Source organism: Saccopteryx leptura, chromosome 12 (genome assembly GCF_036850995.1).
Source record: "Saccopteryx leptura isolate mSacLep1 chromosome 12, mSacLep1_pri_phased_curated, whole genome shotgun sequence".
Taxonomy (NCBI): Eukaryota; Metazoa; Chordata; class Mammalia; order Chiroptera; family Emballonuridae; genus Saccopteryx; species Saccopteryx leptura.
Window position 1 is genome coordinate 32843406 of NC_089514.1, and position 19133 is coordinate 32862538.

General features: G+C 35.9%; 1 protein-coding gene across 1 annotated transcript in view; it reads right to left on the reverse strand.

Annotated features, from left to right (window-relative positions):
- Positions 1-19133, reverse strand: part of CASD1 (CAS1 domain containing 1) — a 48039-nt gene that overhangs the window by 21365 nt on the left and 7541 nt on the right. Inside the window, exons 2-8 of the mRNA XM_066353972.1 lie at positions 17893-17989; positions 17099-17219; positions 10775-10819; positions 8871-8933; positions 3832-3876; positions 3277-3400; positions 1516-1730 (exon numbers count right to left, since the gene is read on the reverse strand). Coding sequence (XP_066210069.1) covers positions 1516-1730; positions 3277-3400; positions 3832-3876; positions 8871-8933; positions 10775-10819; positions 17099-17219; positions 17893-17989 — 710 coding nt within the window. The remainder of the gene's footprint in view (positions 1-1515; positions 1731-3276; positions 3401-3831; positions 3877-8870; positions 8934-10774; positions 10820-17098; positions 17220-17892; positions 17990-19133) is intronic.

Genomic DNA, 19133 nt, shown 5'->3' on the forward strand with positions numbered 1-19133 from the left:
ACTCCAGATTTTTCAGCACTGAAACGAAAATGCTTTTGTATTTTTTGCTACCATTTCCCAAACACTCATGCAAATAATTCTATTCCTTCAATCTGTGTAATAGTTCAGGCTTTTCAAATCTTGGGCTATGATCTGTAATGAAAAATTCATTTTATAATGTGACCCAGAAATACATGTACATGTGGGAAACAATACCTATCCTTACTTCTTAAAATGCACTCTGACATTTCTCTATTCTTTTCTCTTTTTTTTAGAAAAAATACTAATTTCATGGCTATTAATAGCCTGTGGCCTCTGGTTAAAAAAAATAGTGACAAATGTCAAAGACTAAAGAATTTTAATGAGCAAACTTTCACTAGAGAAGATACCAGGATATTTAAAGTCCTAATTTTTAGATGTAAAAACTGAATGTAAAATAACTGCCACGAACATAATTCTTTGCTAAAAGTATTTGTAATATGCCTTTCATTTGGTTTACAGTATATGGACCACTTAGGATTCTAAGTTTTCAGATTTCTAATGTTAAATAAATGTGGAATCTTGAACATGGTTTCATTATAATAAAATATTCTAGGTAAGCTGTCAAGATCGTTTAGTTGAAGGTTCAGTCAAACCTAGTTTTTTAAAACTTTAGACATCTTTGGAACTTAAGATGATTATATTATTTAAGCCTAAGCATTGAAAGTACTCAACTATTTAGGAAATCTCACCCTTTTAGCCGTGGGTTCTGTGCCTGGCACTTTTGCAGATAACTAGCCTACAAACCCCATACCAAAGATCTTAACCAGTTCCAGAGGATCCCAAAAGCCCAGTAAAGTATACAGAGAACCATGTGTGTATAAATACAAACAGGCATTTTTCTGCAGGAGAGGAATGGAACCATTGTTTTTTAATGAACACTCAAAGGGGTTATGGGATCCTCAAAAAGGTGAAGAATCACTGCTTTATAAGAAAATAGTAACTCTAAGTAATATATAGCTATTGTACTATGTGTGAAAATTTGTAATTATGCAGTTCTCTTTCATACTTAACATCCCTTTCCATCTGCCAATCTCAATTTTTTCAGTGTTACTATATACCTTCAATAATAATTAGGGTACAAATACTGTAAGGAAATCATCAAAATGAGTCTACATGTTAAAATATATACTCTTCACAGAAGCTTAATCTTGTTCAGTTTAAGGCAAGAACATTAAGCAGTAGTTTTCAATCATGAGTATGCTGAGAACTTGTAAGCTTCTTAATTAGATATGGTATATAGTAAGAGTGATTAACACTCAATACATTGTGACATATCCCCCTTTCCATAACTCCTTTCCTTCTCAGAGTATATGAAAACTCTCATTTACATACACAGCCAAGTGATGAAAAGTTATTTCTAGATGTATGTTTAGACAGGAAAACTACAAGTTATGAAGATGCATCAAAATATATTATTTATTACCATTTATAGTGACTTTTATAACCAATTAGATACTGTTGTCTCTACCTACTGACAAGTACAAGAATTCTTACAGTTTCTCTGCTTGATTCTGGAAGATGTAAGCCATCCAAAGATTCCATGATGGTTTCTTGAGCAATTAATTTGGAAACACTGAACATTTTAACATTTGATTTAGAATTTCTGGTGCTGCTATTCAAAATACTGACTGCAGCTTCATTGTAGGCATCTATCTTCTCGTTAGTGATCATTTTCCTATTTTCACTTAATAGATCTTCATAAACAGGATCTGCACATAAAACACAGTATTAAAATACATTTTAAAAAACCTATTGGTAGAAATTGTGATCATGCATATTAGCTGACTGTATTTCATACTTTTTGTTAAAATTCTAAGGATTCCAGGGAACTATCAGTAATTTATTCCACAACAAAGCTGGCCAAGATTTTCAATAGATTTATCATATATTCAAGTTTGGTTTTTTTTGTATTTTTCTGAAGCTGGAAACGGGGAGAGACAGTCAGACTCCCGCATGCGCCCGACCGGGATCCACCCGGCACGCTCACCAGGGGGCGATGCTCTGCCCACCAGGGGGCGATACTCTGCCCCTCCGGGGCGTCGCTCTGCCGCAACCAGAGCCACTCTAGCGCCTGGGGCAGAGGCCAAGGAGCCATCCCCAGCGCCCGGGCCATCTTTGCTCCAATGGAGCCTTGGCTGCGGGAGGGGAAGAGAGAGACAGAGAGGAAGGAGGGGGGGGGGGGTGGAGAAGCAAATGGGCGCTTCTCCTGTGTGCCCTGGCCAGGAATTGAACCCGGGTCCCCCGCACGCCAGGCCGACGCTCTACCGCTGAGCCAACCGGCCAGGGCCTATTCAAGTTTTTTACTGATCAATATCTTCCTCATTTTTATGTTCTAGCATGTCTTAAGAGTTTAAAGTTTTTGGGTGCTGGGTTTTGCTGGGTATGGGGAATTAAGACTGGACGGCGGACGTCCGCCTAATGAACAGCAGACAGCCTTCCTGTCCTCCTGTCTCTGCTAAGTCTGCAAACTTTGTTCACACAATTGAGAGGTTATTTTCTCGAGACCAAGGTCTCATAAATAATTTAAATCTAAATTTAATATTACTCATTTTAGTTAGAGAAAGGTTAACAATGAGTCTGAAAACAGAGACTGTAGTTCAGATTCCCACCAGCTCTTTTATTCCTCTCAGCTCGACATTCAATTTAGAAATACAACTTAGAAATTCAACTTACACAAACAACCTAAATTGCTAAAAAACCCAAGGTATTCATATTGTACTAGGCATTAAATAATGGACATTCAATAACTCCTGAAATGAGTTGATTTAATGGCAACTTTCTCTTAAAAAATTTCATTATCAAGTATAAACTAAATAGTGTGAATTTAAATACATTCTGTCAATTCCAAAACATACTTACTTCCAATGACTCTGTTATAAAATGAACTTAGTAATTTTTTTCCTACTCTACCCAATCACAATAAATGTACTTTGTGGGAAGTAAAAATCAGAGTAAACACCTCATTTGCCTTTAGAATGTATTCTCTGTTACATTCTGCAGCCATTCCGCCTGCTGAAGCTCCCTGCAGAATATTTTTATTTATTATTTATTTTTTACTTATTTTATTTATTAGTATGTCTGTTCCTTAAATTCAAAAGAGAAAAGCAAATAACTCAAATTTGTTCTAATTCTGTAAACCTTATTTCAAATTTTATTCTCATATAGCAGTAATTTTGCTTCTTGAACTAGAAGATAATAAAAACCCATGACTCAAAATATATACGAAATGACATTTTTTCATTACTCATCCTTTACCTTGTAAGACCCAATAAACATCACTAGTCTTGGCCAATTTTTCGAGAAGTGGTGCTATGGAGGTAATATTCATCTTATATTGAGAAAGCGCTTCATTACTGCCATTGTGAATCTTGATAGACCACTAAGAAGAAGTAAAAATTAAGCATTAATTCATTATTTATTAGCGACAAAATATATAACTTACTCTATTGTAACAAAGGTTATTATTTTTAAGATAATTCCCATTTTTCTTCAATATTAGAATAAATTGCGGTCTCATTATGTCATGTAATATATGACGGTGGTTAGAAATAGCTGATATAAAATTGGATTTCCAGTGTATAACATTCAAGAAGAATATAATTTTAGATATAAAATAATACTGACATTTAACACCAAATTTTCTAAGTTCATTATATCTTTTTTATTAAAATTCATTAGTCTCATTAATTACAATAGAAATAGAAATGAACTAAGTACAATAAAGAATTCTATTTAACATAAGTTAACTTCTTAGCATGGTTATAAGTATGAAACAAAAATCATTATAGAAGAATACAGATAATAACTTACTGTGGCAGCTCCTGCTACAATCACATGGGGCTTTGCAACAGAATCCTAAAGAAAGAAAAATCTTTATAATAGCATTATATCTAGTTCAGGAAATTAATACAAGTCATATCACTTAATTCTTTTCCTTAAATTTAAGTTATTTGTCCTTCTAAATGCATTTTAATTATCTAGAGTTTTTTTTACAGAATTCTTGCTATAACAAGATAGATAACCAATGCCTTAAAAAACTTACATGGTTACATGGTTATTCAGGATGGCATGAGGTTTATATGGTTAATTCTTTGGTGTTTTTTACAAAACAACAACAACAACAAAACACTACCAATATGTAACATGGCCTAAGATTATTCTGAATTGTTGAGTAAACTGCTTGAGCCTGAAGCTCTAGTATATTGTATCAGCCAATTAAAAAGTATTCCTGGAATACACAGTCTAACTTTTAAATAAAATATAAGGTTATGTCCTAAGGAAGTAATCTTTTGGGAAAGTTAAATCCAGTATGTATTTAAAAAATGAACTGATAATTATCAGAGACCATAATGTGGAAAAAACATAAGGAGAAATCCTCGCCAAATGCAAACTGTACTCTAAGTTATACTACCAATTATGTAGTACTTTCTCTTAAAATAGTTCATTTTAATACAGATTCTTGCCACTTGTGATGTAATGAAGAAAGAGATTATACATATCTTATAAAACAAGACTACAGACTCAGAAAAGTTTACAGGATATTGTGAATTTGGGCAGCGACAAAAATCACTTATCTTCTGATTTCTGAGTTCAATGTATATACTTTCCACAACATAGAAACATTGATACTACAATCAAGTGCACAGAAACAATAAAAATAAGAAATCAGAAAAATATCTGACCCATATATGAAAATGATTTAGTGTCTCATTATAAATATGTATTTTTATAGAAAACTATAAAAACAGAAAAATAACAAAATTAATCTATTCCCTTCAGAGCTATTTCTGTTTCCAGTCTAGCTCCCATGGCCAACCTTTCTGAGTCTATGTTTGTTTTATAAGATATGTATAATATCTTCCTGTCTATCTCACAAGTAGCAAGAATCTACATTAAAATGTGCTAATTTAAGAGAAAAGTACTTAGTGCTTCATTTACCTTGTTATTTCACCAAAACTTTTTCCTCATCTCTAAATGGCTCCTTTTCTCATGGTTTACAGTGGTCATCCTAAATCTTATTTTCCTCATACAGGTCCCTCTTGTCCTCCTCCTCACTTTCCACATAAATCTAATTCTCAAATTTCAAAGAGAAACTGAATTCATTTAGCTGTATGTTCTTGCCTTCCTCCATTCTTACAACTTTACCCATATACTCACCCTGGCCTATCTTCCTCTCACAAGAGAATAAAGAAAATTTCTCCCTATTCCTTCTAATGGATAACACTTTCCTTAGTGTCTAGATCCCTGTTCCTTTGTGTGAGATCCCCTTGTACTTATGGAGCTGTAACCATACATTACTGCCTTTAACTCTCCTATTGTCACTGTCATCCCCCTTCTCGACTCTTCTGCCTTTCCCCAATCTACAAAGTGTTAAGTCACCTTTCTCCTCAAAAAATATTCCTTCAGCATTTCTCACTCTCAAATTCTTCCCCTACACACCCTTAACCAGCAGATTACTTGAAAGACCATTATGCCTTCTCTATGCCAATTTCTCTCTCATTTATACCTCAATTTATCACATTTTGATTTAAGGCTTCACTATCCATAAAAACTGTGCTCAGAGTACATTAATAAACTCTGGATTGCCAAGTCCTGTAGCTATAGTCTACCTTACCTAGCTCCTACAATGATAACACTTATCCACCTCTTAAAACTCTTTCCTGGGACACGTTATTCTTTTCCTGCTTTTCATCTTACCCCTTTCACTGCCCCTTCTCAGAATCTTTTGGATAGTTTCATTCCTAAACTCTCTTATTTAATTTCTAAACTCTCTGCCTATTCAATTTCTTTCATTCAGGTAATTTCAAATACCACTTCACTCCAATAGCAAGACTCGCCAAAAACATCGAAATAGCTCAGACTTCTTAATGACTACCATTACCTACAGAATTATATCTAAATTGCAGGTTTCTTTGCCATTTAGTCTAATTTCCTGCTAGTACCCCACTGTCTGACATTATTCTCCTGTTTAAAACCTTTTTTATTAAGTGAGAGGCAGGGAGGCAGAGAGACAGACTCCGCATGCACCCCAACCGGGATCCACCTGGCAAGCCCACTGGGGACAATGTTCTACCCATCTGAGGTTGCTGCTGCATTGCTCAGCAACTGAGCTATTTCAGCGACTGAGGCAAGGCCATGAAGCCATTCTCGGAGCCCCGGGGTCAACTTGCTCGAATTGAGCCATGGCTGCAGGAGGGAAAGAGGGAAAGAAAGAGAGAGAGAGAGGGAGAGAGAGAGAGAAGAAGAAGAAGAAGGGGTAAGAAGCAGACGTTTGCTTCTCCGGTGTTCCCTGACCAGGAATTGAATCCAGGACTTCCACATGCCAGGCCTACGCTCTACCATTGTGCCGATCAGCCAGGGCCCTGTTTAAAACTTTCAGTGGTTCTCTACTACCCTCAAAATAAGTTCAACCCAATATCCTTATTTTTAGGAAATACATGCTGAAGTATTTAGAGTTAATAAAAAAATGAATAAAGTAAATCTATCCCCCACCAAATATATTTTGACATTATTCATAATCTAGTATCTGCTTAACTCATCTCTTATCTATGTCTTCCAACACAAAGCACATGATATTAAAAACCAAAACCAAACATAAATAAAGGAGCACTTTGAACTCGACTCTAGCCACGCTAAACTCCTGGTAACTCCAGAATAGGCTACATTCTACTTTCAGCATCCTTGCATATGCAATTTCCTACACTTGGGACAATCCTCATTTTTCACTCCACACCCTCACCTTTAAATTCACTTTTTCTGAATACTAATTTTGAAAACTTTAAAATTGCATTAAGTGCCTGTCCTCTGTAATGCTGTTGTTCCCTATATTCCCCTACTTGGGATTTAATACAGTTTCCTTAATTACCAATATTTGCCACTCATCTGGAAGCATTTTAAGAGGAACTCTATTATGTTAACTAAGGTATCTGCAGCACCTGGCCTGGTGATAGTGATGTTCTGGATCATCACCTAAAGTCTAACCAACCACCATCCTATGCACCTCCCTCCATGGTGCTTTCCTAGTTCTGTGTGCTTAACCTAGTGTTATCCCTCATCATTCATCAGACAGTCACTAGATCAGAAATCTACTAGATCGCATATTCCTCCAGGGCTGAGTGGGGCTAATTCCCAGCCACATTCCCAATATCCAGCACAAAGCTAGCAACAGTACATGAATAATAACAGTATGGATTTTTGCATTCTTAGAATTTAGCAACTTACTATGAAAATAGTAAAAACATAAATACATATACACTCTTTAAAGAAATAAAACCAATCAACCTTAGGCGATTTACATGTCCATCTACCTAAATAAATTGAAACTTTCCTTTCCCCCAATAATACAAGGAGTTTTACTACAGACTCTAAAGCTCCAAAAGCTAGATTTAGCATATTAAAAAACCAAAAACCTGCAAATGCAATTTATCTTCAAGTTAATAAATAACAAAGGTTTTCTGTAAACTTGCAAGACTTATAAATTATACTGCATTGATGTTTCTTTAATTATAAATTTCTACTATTTTAATGGATATATTTTCAGATCTAGCATAAATATGAAACATAATTTTAAATCATTTAAAATATACACATGACATTATTCTATACTTCTGAACATTTAAAAACATATCAATAAAAACAAAAAATTACATGAGATCCAAATTTACTAGAAAGTTGAATTCTAGAAGTTGTTTGCATGTTTATTCTTTTGAAAACTTAAATCTGTTTTCTCACAGCAACAAAATTAGAAATGTTGACTACGTTCCCAGCAAACTGAATAGAAGTTTATTTGGTATATGAAATGGTTGCCATGCTAAACATTTACTGTGAAAAGCAGCAAATAAAAATATCACTGCAGCACAAGTAATTAAGTAAACTAAGGTAAACAACACTGAATAATATATTATGAATCCCAAATGCAAATCCCTCTGGGAAAGAACATAGTTTAAAGGACTGAGGAGGAGATATATATGGAGATTCTAAAGCAGACATGTAGGAACTTAGGGGTTTTCTGATCTTAATAGCATGCTTGCTCTTATACCTAATTCAACTGGGAACATTATGAACCAAAACATACAAGGCTTGAGTTCTGGATAATAAATGTAAGGATAAAAGGGAAGAAAACAGGTATGAAAAAAAGTTTCCTGAAGTATTTGGGCATGAGTTTCAAGGGCAAAGTGGAGAAACGTTCACAGGAGTGTAGACTGTGACAGAAAGATGAACTGAGCTACAGCAGTGAGAACAGTGTAAGGCCGCATAGTGGGGTATAAGCACAGTTGCCTGAGGGTTAGAATGGTGATGGGAGAGATATTGGATCAAAGTACAATACTGGCCTGACCAGCGGTGGCACAGTGGATAGAATGTTGGACTGGGACATGGAGGACCCAGGTTCAAGACCACAAGGTTGCCAGCTTGAGCGCAGGCTCATCTGGTTTGAGCAAGGCTCACCAGCTTGGACCCAAGGTCGCTGGCTCGAGCAAGAGGTTACTCGGTCTGCTGAAGGCCCGCAGTCAAGGCACATATGGGACAGCAATCAATGAACAACTAAGGTGTTGCAACGAAAAACTGATGATTGATGCTTCTCATCTCTCTCCATTCCTGTCTGTCTGTCCCTATCTATCCCTCTCTCTGACTATCTCTCTGTCTCTATAAAAAAAAAAGTACAATACTGTATTTTCTTTTCTCAGTAAAGTGACAGAATCAATCCAGCACAACTTAGCTGCTATCAAGAAAGTTGTATAAAATACAGGAGAGGGGGACAGTTGAGTAAGGGGAGAAAAGCAATGGATGCTCATAAGCTTTTAATCTTTGGTTGCACAAAATCAGAAAGACCTATATTTTCAAATACAGACCTCAGTCCACACTTTGATACACTGTTTCATTGACCCATTAACTTCTGGATGCCACAAAAAATCCTAAGAGAAATATAAGAAAAAAATAACATCATAGAAACTGTTATATCCACCATTCAAAATAAATATTAACATACCTTTTATAGAGTATGTACAGTTTATAAATGTAAAATACTCCCTTGTTAATTGCCAGAGGGGAGGGGTGGTGGGGAACTGGTGAAAGAGGTGAAGGGGTTGAGAAGTATAAAATAGTTACAAAACAGTCATAGGGATGTAAATACAGAACATGAAATGCAGTCAATGATACTGCAATAACCATGTATAGTTCCAGGTGGGTACTGGGAATACGGGGAGAACACTTTGTAAAGTATATGAATGTCTGAACTACTGTTCTGTATAGCTGAAACTGATACAAAATATTGAAAGAAGGCTGTAATTGGAAAAAAATTACTAAAAACTTGTATTAAAATAAATCTACCATAAGATAAAGCTCAAAAACTAAAGCCAAATGCACGTTATTTAAAAGAGCTGTACAAAAAAATAATACAAGAGCTGTACAACATATGTAATAATTCATCTCCTTATTAAATCTATCTCAAGCTATAAAAACAACAGCAAAAATCCCAAAACAGAAACACCACCTTCTCTGACATCTTCATCTTCCATCTCAATTTGTCAAGAGTTTCACAATAGTTTTCCTTATATCTACTCTTGCTTTTCTAAACTATTTTCCACATGTTAGTGAGAGTAATCTTTAAAAAATTTTAAATCTGAACTTGCCACATCCCTGTTTAAAAATTCAAGGAATTTCAATTGCCCTCAGAATAAATTCAAATCCTTCAAGTCGCTAAGGTGCAGGACCTGGCCTCTCAACATTCCGCCTTCTTTCCTGCTCCCCCCCCCCCCTTGCCTCACTACCCTTTGCTTCTTTCTGTTCAACTCCTATCATGCTCTAGGGCAGGGGTCCCCCAAACTACAGGCCCGCGGGCCACATGCGGCCCCCTGAGGCCATTTATCCGGCCCTCGCAGCACTTCCGGAAGGGGCACCTCTTTCATTGGTGGTCAGTGAGAGGAGCATAGTTCCTATTGAAATACTGGTCAGTTTGTTGATTTAAACTTACTTGTTCTTTATTTTAAATATTGTATTTGTTCCCGTTTTGTTTTTTACTTTAAAATAAGATATGTGCAATGTGCATAGGGATTTGTTCAGTTTTTTTTTTCTAGTCCGGCCCTCCAACGGTCTGAGGGACAGTGAACTGGCCCCCTGTGTAAAAAGTTTGGGGACCCCTGGTCTACGGGCTCTACATACATTTTCTCCAGGACTTGGCACGTACTGGCCTTTCTGCCTAAAAGGCTCATAAACTCTTTCCGTGAGCCTGCCCAGCTCTTACTAATCTTTGAGGCCTCAGTTAAAACATCACTTCCTCAATGAGGAAAACTACTTCTAATTTCTTGCTCTGTACATTGCTAACACCCCACGTTTTTCCTTTCGCCATCTCTAGCCCACATTTATTTGTAAGTGAAGAACTGTAATGATTTGCAAGCTCCGTTAGGTCTAGGAGTTTGTTTTCTTGGTCCTCACTGTATTCTCAGTACCTAGGAGAAGTCACTATGACTGGGAATTCAGAAAATTCACACATATTCTTTTATGGACATTAATCTTGAAGACATACTGCTTTCAATTAATGTATAAGAATATTTCTTTCCTGGATAAAAATCTGAGAGACCAAATTTTCTATTTTATTATACAAAACGATGTACACAAACATTCATTCAATTATTTTACTCTCAATACACTGAGATATACTAGTCTGTACAAAGCATTAGGTGCCCTGTAAATAAACTAACCAATGAATACAGTTTTGACATTCTATAACATTTAACTTACACTTATATGAACTTACCACTCTAACTGATGCAATCTTATCTTCAAAAGGAATGTTTTCATGCTGTCATAAACATGAGACAATAGAGAAATATTAATGTATAAATTTTATGTAAATAATTTTCCCTTTAGCTGCTTTTCTTGATTTACTTAAGCATATCTCAATTATCTGTATTCAACCTGATGGAGAAAAGACCTGCATAGAATACCAAAAAGTAGGTGACACAAATCAAATTGCTCTTATGTGATTTTCCAAATCAAAGATAAAACCTCAACTTCATACAAACAAGCAGATATATGTACATACCTATATAAATTATCCTTTTGCTAAACTTACCACAATTTCAACTTGGTCTTAGTATTATTATCTGTGGCAGGACCGACTGCTCCCCTACATTTCCTGAGTCTCTTCCTATTAAACAGGATAGTGTGACTAGTTCTGGCCAACGTAATGTGGCTAGATGTAATGTCGGTCACTTCCAGGCTGAATTTCCAAGGACAACTCTTTAGTCCAGTGGTTCTCAAACTTTCTGAAGCCGGGGTGCGTTTAAAATCCTACAAATAATTGTAGGCGCACTATATACAAATTTCTGAGAAATATGTTACAATAATTAAGTCAAATATTAAAGAAAAAAATATATATAAAGTCCAAGTGTGCTTTTATGGTAATTAAATGAAATAAATACGACAAAATTAAATTTATTCTGACATTAAAAAACATTGTTACTTTTTTTGTTATGCTTTTTAGAATTCGTAACAGAGGGGTTAAGAAATAAAAAAATGACAAAAAAGTTATCTTTTTATATAAATATATATAGATACATTCTTAGTAAGATTTAGTAAATTTGGCAGGTCCTGGCATGAATGTGTTAAGTTTTTCATTCTTGAGTTTATGGGAAACATGAGCCTGATGTGTCCTAGTGATTTCTTCAATGTTTGGGCATATATTATATTTGAAAGGCAAACTCTCATTTCCTCATCAATACATTGAAGAATTCCTCTCTTTTTACTCTTAATTGTGTTGAGTGCAGAAAACCCCCACCATACATATCATCTTAACTTTACACCAAACAAAGGACAGAAGAAACTTGCCTCCAGTCTTTCTGGGGAACATGGGGGGTAGTGTAAACAATCCAGCACACAGCTTAATAGCGTTTTGCAACCTAATCAGGCAAGTGAGGTGGGTGGTTGTGCAGATTGTCAGCTTATAGCCAATTCCCCACACCTCTGTCCCCCCAAAATCTAAACTCCAAAAACCCTGTTGTTTTTTGGTCCCCAACAGGCACGTTTCTCTGGAATAACAGTCTCTGGCTTAACCTGATGTGGAGAGAGCGAGGAGAGTAAATGTTCCAAATGGTGTAACTAGAAGAGAGTAACAACTCCACAGCAGGAACCTCTGAATAATGGCACAGAGCAAAGCCTCTTGCCAACTCTGCTGGGACCTGCAGCGCTAAATGGAAAATGACCTTCTGTTTAAAATTCTAGAGTGCTTTGTTGCTGCAGCAACATCTAAGCCATTCTCACCAATATATAAGTATTGGTCCTTTCTGAACCAGAATAGATATATATGATTCTTGGTTGTCATACTTTGTTTTAATTTGAAGACAATATACAGTTCAGTTGCAGAAAAAACTAAAATCTGGAGACAACTTCTTGTAACCAAGTATTCCATGTAAAAAATGGAAATCCTTCCCAAGTTAAAAACCCAGGGTGGGTTTGGGGATAGAAGCCGATTCTCTTACTAAAGCCAAGATTGAAGTGTCTTCATTAATTTAACCAGATAGTATTTATTTTTATATCTCTGTTCTCCTACTTCCTAAACTTGTTAAAATCTTCCTTAGAAAAATCGTGCCAGGAATTTTCCTTTTCCCCCATGTGCATAGCTCCAGCAATTCAACGCAATCTCCTCTTTTCCTTCAGTATTTTAATGTAACATTTGATATGTACAAAAGAATATGATACAAGTGTAAGTCACAAAGCACAGTAAAAATTCATAAACACTTGTAAATCCACACACAAATCAGAGGATTACCAACACTGTACGACACATGTGATCCTCGCCCACTTAATTCCTTACTTTACCCAAACAAAACAGCTATCTTGAATTTTGTCTACATTTTTATTAGGTTTTTTTTGTCACCAGTATATGCATCCTTAGGTGATTTATTGTTAGTGTTAACTTTCTCTCAAACTTTTAATTTTGAAAAATTTCAAACTTATAACAAAGTTGGCAAAGTTAACAAAATTTTAAAAAAATCCAAATGCCCTTTACCAACTAATATTTTCCACACTAGCTTCATTTCTTTCTCTGCGCACACATAATTTTTCTCTTTTGCTGAACCATATGGAAGTCAACATAACATTTCATCCTTAAACATTTAAGAATATGTCTTTTAAGAACATGGACATTCTCTTATTTGACTGCAATATTATAATGTTACCTAGGAAATTTGACATTGAGAAAATAATCTTATCTAATATATAGCCTATGTTCAAATTTCCCTAATTTCCCAATGTCCTCTCCATAGTCTTTATTGTATAGTATTTGAACCTAGAACTCAATTAAAATCATGTATTACATTTGTCACATCTCTATAGTCTCATTTAAGCTAGAACATTTCCTGGTCCTCAGAAACATATATGTATATCAATACACATGAAATATATTTATTATTTTTGTCCAGTCTAGGTCAGTTGACACAATGAACCAGATCTAGAAGGTAAACAGCACTGACAGTTACCTTCAACTATATGCCTCTTAATACATGTGTAGTTTCCCTAACCGTAGTTCTAAAGCAGTGATTTTCTACCTTTTCCATCTCATGCACATATAAACTAATTACTAAAATTCTGTGGCACCCCCCAAAAAATATTGTATTTTTTGCCAACCTGACCCAAAATAAGTAGGTATAATTTAGATTCATTCCACAGGACAGCTGTTGCTGTGTTGCCTATTAGCTTTTTTTTTTTTTTTTTTACAATCTGAGGGAAAAAAGGTCATTGCTCCTGACTAGTTAGGTATTGCATGTTTAAAAATTCTTGTAGCACACCAGTGTGTCTCTTGCAGCACATGGTTTAAAAATTGCTGTTCTAAGTGTTCAAAAGCTATACAAATTGTTCACTGTCACATGATAATACAAATTTGTTTCTGAAGTATTTGTAATAATTCGTAGTCTTACCAACAGTTTGAGACACAGACTCTCTTACATCTTGTCAGACTTCATATTTTTTGCCCTTGTCTAATTTAATTTCTGCCACTACGTAGGTATAAAATGGTCTCATTATGGTTTTGATGTGCAATCCTTGGTTGAATACCTTTCAGACTTACTGGGATTTATATTTTCTTCTGTGAAATGCCTGGGCCTGCTTCTTCTCTTTGTTTTCTTTTCGGTCATCCCTTTTATTAATTTGTGGTGCTATCTCTTGGATATATATTATAAATATCTTCTCCCAGTTTATAGCTAGTCTTTTTTCTTTAAAGTATCTTCTGATAAATAGTCTAAATTTTAAATGTGTAAATTAATCTATCTTTTACTTTTTGTTTCCTATGTAAGAAATTTTTTGTTTGTTTTTGAGATAATGAAGATATTCTCCTACATATGCTTTTTAAAGGTTTCAAAGTTTTGGCTTCCACATTTATGTCTACATTCATCTAGAAATGGATTTAGGTATACGGGCATAACACAGAAGGTCCAATATTACCTTTTTCATATGTATAACCAACTTGCCTCACCATCATTGACTAGACCAGTGGTTCTCAACCTTTCTAATGCCGTGATCCCGCAATACAGTTCCTCATGTTGCGGTGACCCCAAACCAAAAAATAATTTTGGTGGCTACTTCATAATTGTAATTTTGCTACAGTTGATTCGGAATGTAAATACCTGATATGCATTATGTATTTTCCGATGGCTTTAGGCGACCCCGCTGGGGTCGCGACCCACAGGTTGAGAACCGCTGGACTAGACCTTCCCTTCCCCAGGAATCTTCAGTGTCATATCTGTTACTTAGTAAGTCTTTGCATATGCAGGTATCTATTTTAGAGCTCTATATTCTGTTCCATTGGTTTCTTTTGTTTAGCTCTACCAATACCACACTGTCTTAATACAGAATTAAAATAAGTCTTGATATCTGAGAACAAGTCCTTTCTACCCTGTTCTTCAGACTTGCATGGTTGTTCTTCATCTACCACCCTTCCACAAAAAATTGAGAATCAACCGGTAAAGTTCCACAACAAATCCGATGATGATTTTATTTTAATTATATTGAACCTATAGGTCAGGGGTCCCCAAACTACAGCCCGCGGGCCACATGCGGCCCCGAGTCCATTTATCTGGCCTCCACCACACTTCCACTTTCCACTTTCATTGGTCAGTGAGAGGAGTACTGTATATGGCGGCACCGCAAAGCGCGGCGTCGCTCATGTACAGTACTACTTCTGGTGACGCGGGACGTGCGCGTCACAGCTCCGGAAGTGTGTCATATCACTTGTTACGGCTAGCAGTGACAAATATGGAACCGACATTGACCATCTCATTAGCCAAAAGAAGGCCCATAGTTCCCATTGAAATACTAGTTTGTTGATTTAAATTTACTTGTTCTTTATTTTAAATATTGTATTTGTTCCTGTTTTGTTTTATTACTTTAAAATAAGATATGTGCAGTGTGCATAGGGATTTGTTCATAGTTTTTTTATAGTCCGGCCCTCCAATGGTCTGAGGAACAGTGAACTGGCCCCCTGTGTAATAAGTTTGGGGACCCCTGCTATAGATCAATTTGGGAATAACATCTTTACAAAATTAATTACACCATTTAAAATTACTTGTGAATAAAATTTTTCATTTTTTTCTGCATACAGATCTTCTACATTTGCTATGTTTATTCCTACATATTATATTTTTATTACTATTACATAGTATATATTTTTTTCTTTTTTGTATTTCTCTGAAGTTGGAAATGGGGAGGCAGTCAGACAGACTCCCGCATGCACCTGACCAGGATCCACCCGGCATGCCCACCAGGGGCGATGCTCTGCCCATCTGGGGCATTGCTATGTTGTAACCAGAGCCATTCTAGCGCCTGAGGCAGAGGCCACGGAGCCATCCTCAGCGCCCGGGCCATCCTTGCTCCAATGGAGCCCTGGCTACGAGAGGGGAAGAGAGAGACAGAGAGGAAGGAGAGGGGGAGGGGTGGAGAAGCAGATGGGCACCTCTCCTGTGTGCCCTGGCCGGGAATCAAACCCGGGACTCCCACACGCCTGGGAGGCCCACGCTCCACCACTGAGCCAAATGGCCAGGACCAAAAATGTCCTTTTTTTAAACTGCAAATTAAAAAAAATTGAAAAACTACAAAAAGTTGATGAAAGATTATATAAAATTACATATTATATATATTCAGTAGTATGTTGGCATTATGAAGATACTTACACTGACTGTAAAATAATATGCTGGTTATATAAGTGGTGGGGAAACAAGTGAGACATAAAGTTGTACATGCTAAAAGATTACAATGAAATTTTAAAAAAGAAACTAAAAAGAAATATGGCAAATATTAAAAGTAGGATAAGGATATTTTCTTTCTAAGCAATTTTTTAGTTAATTCCATAAAAAGAATTTATTATTTCTGTAAACTAAAAATTTAAGTTAACAGAACACTTGCCAATACTCACCACTTCTTTTTCTTATGTTCCCCATTATAACAAACCATCCCTTCTTTCCCTTCACATTTCCCAAATCCAAAGGAAAACGCTTTTTAATAGTTTTTTTTAAAAATTTTGTATTGACTTATTTACTTACTGATTTTAGAGAGAAAGGAGGAAGAGAGAAAGGGAGAGAAAGAGAAAAACATCGTTTGTTGTTTCACTTATTTACGCATTCACTGGTTGATTCCTATACACTGCTCACAAAAATTAGACAATCAGGAAACGTGCACATACCCCAGTACTTCCAGAAAATGCCTCTGTACAGTGCATTTTCACCAATGAAATAAAAGTTGGTTTTGCATCTCATTTGCATAATCAAACAACTTTCTTTGACTTGTCATTTGCTTTTCTGATGTTCTTATTTAATAATAAAAAAATAAGCTTCTTTTTTTTTATCACTTCATATTCATTTTGAAATATCCCCTAATTTTTGTGAGCAGTATATATGCCCTGGTCAGAATTCAACCCACAACCTAGGTGTGTCAAGATGATGCTCTAACCAATTGAGTTATCCAGCCAGGGCTCTCAAAGTAAAACTTCTATATTTCCTTGCATTAATGTGAACAAGCATATTCCTCCTAAAACCATTCAGCTGGCTAACTTCTAAAGCAATATCCTATGAAGAGGATAAACAAATTTTACCTTATTTCCTTCTTCTCTGAAATGAGGATTAATTATTTTTACAAATGAATAAAACAACTGACGAATTCTGGAATCTCCAATAAATGCAATATGTTTATCTACAAGGCAGTTCTTTGCTTCACTGTAATTGACAAAGAAAGATTAATTAAAATAAATTAATTCAGCATATTGAGATTTCAAAGCACATGGTTTGTGAAAAAAGTAGTACAGGATTTTTATACATATAGTTACTACTCTGCTTTGAAAACAGGTGGTCATGTGTGTTTACTGTACCAGCTCCTGTACAATCAGCTAACTCTCAATGATAACAGCAACCATTTAGTAAGTTTTTAAAATGTACTATAACCATATTAAGTACTTCATAGTCATCACTTCAGAATAAGACTATGAGGTAGCTATCCAAGGCCCAAGGCAATAGCCCGTGGGTGAAGGACTCTTGCGTTGGGACTGCTTATCTCTCACCTGAGATAGAGCAGCTTGGCCAAAGCTCTTTCCCTAATGGTCTTGGGCAGGACTCTTCACATGGACTTATCTCCACCCCTACCTTCCTTCAGCAATTCTCTACCACAATATACAGGCTGGGGCAGTTGTTCATATGGAAATAGTAAGTAATAAATAAATAATAATGCAAGAATCAACTCGTGTTTTGTGTACTCACAACTGTAAACCCACTTTTGCCCACCCCTGTATTGAATTACCATACAGTACTTTCTTTGTTTCACCAACCCTTCTCCACTGGATATTACAGCCTTATCAAAGGAAGAAAACCAAACAACAAAATGGAGAAACCTTACCTGATTTTGTATTTATGCATCATACAACTGTGAGGTTGCCAAACTTTTTCTCCAAGAAATCTGCCACTTGAAAGAAGGTACTCACATGAATCATTGCCTATAACAGTGAAACACAACAGTGTTGTAAACAAGTTAAATTTTTATATGTTGGCTATCTGACCCCATGTAAGCTCTTTGAGCTGAGAAAGTACAGTGTTTATGCTTCACTATATCTTCTAAGTGCATATTACTCATCCATGAGAAACACCATAAATTTCAATACTTTATTAGTCAGGAGGATAAGAGCCACTAATGACAACACATACCTCACCCTAGAAGAGACTTTAACTCCTAAATGCTACAAGTCACTGCTTTGGCAGTTCCTTCTGCTTCAGGTTTTCTTTCTGGGTACACTATCTCAATCACAAACTATCCTTGGGGTCTGTTTATCACTCCTATTTCTAGTTGGGAAAGAAAAGTTTAACAGATAAAAGACTTTGCAAATGACTTTCTTCTACTCAACTATTATAATATGTAGTGTATTAGCATATCTGGAAGCCTCGTTAATATTTAAATATTTTATAATATTAATTTTTATAACTTTCCTTTGAGTATGCTACCCTTATTCTATAAATGTGTGAATAAAGAAAAACACTTATTCAAGAACCTCTTAAAAAGCTTAATAAAATTCCATCCTTTTACATTCTCGCAAAGATAAGACTTAAAACTATGTTATTGGAGAGGCTGTGGAGAAAAAGGAACCCTCATTCACTGTTGGTGGGACTGTAAAGTAGTACAACCATTATGGAGGAAAGTATGGTGGTTCCTCAAAAAACTGCAAATAGAACTACCTTATGACCCAGCAATCCCCCTACTGGGTATATACCCCAAAACCTCAGAAACATTGATACGTGAAGACACATGTAGCCCCATGTTCATTGCAGCACTGTTCACAGTGGCCAAGACATGGAAACAACCAAAAAGCCCTTCAATAGAAGACTGGATAAAGAAGATGTGGCACATATACACTATGGAATACTACTCAGCCATAAGAAATGATGACATCAGATCATTTACAGCAAAATGGTGGGATCTTGATAACATTATAAGGAGTGAAATAAGTAAATCAGAAAAAAACAAGAACTACATGATTCCATACATTGGTGGAACATAAAAATGAGACTAAGAGACATGGACAAGTGTGTGGTGGTTACCAGGGGTGGGGGGAGGGAGGACAGGGGGAGAGTTAGGGGGAGGGGGAG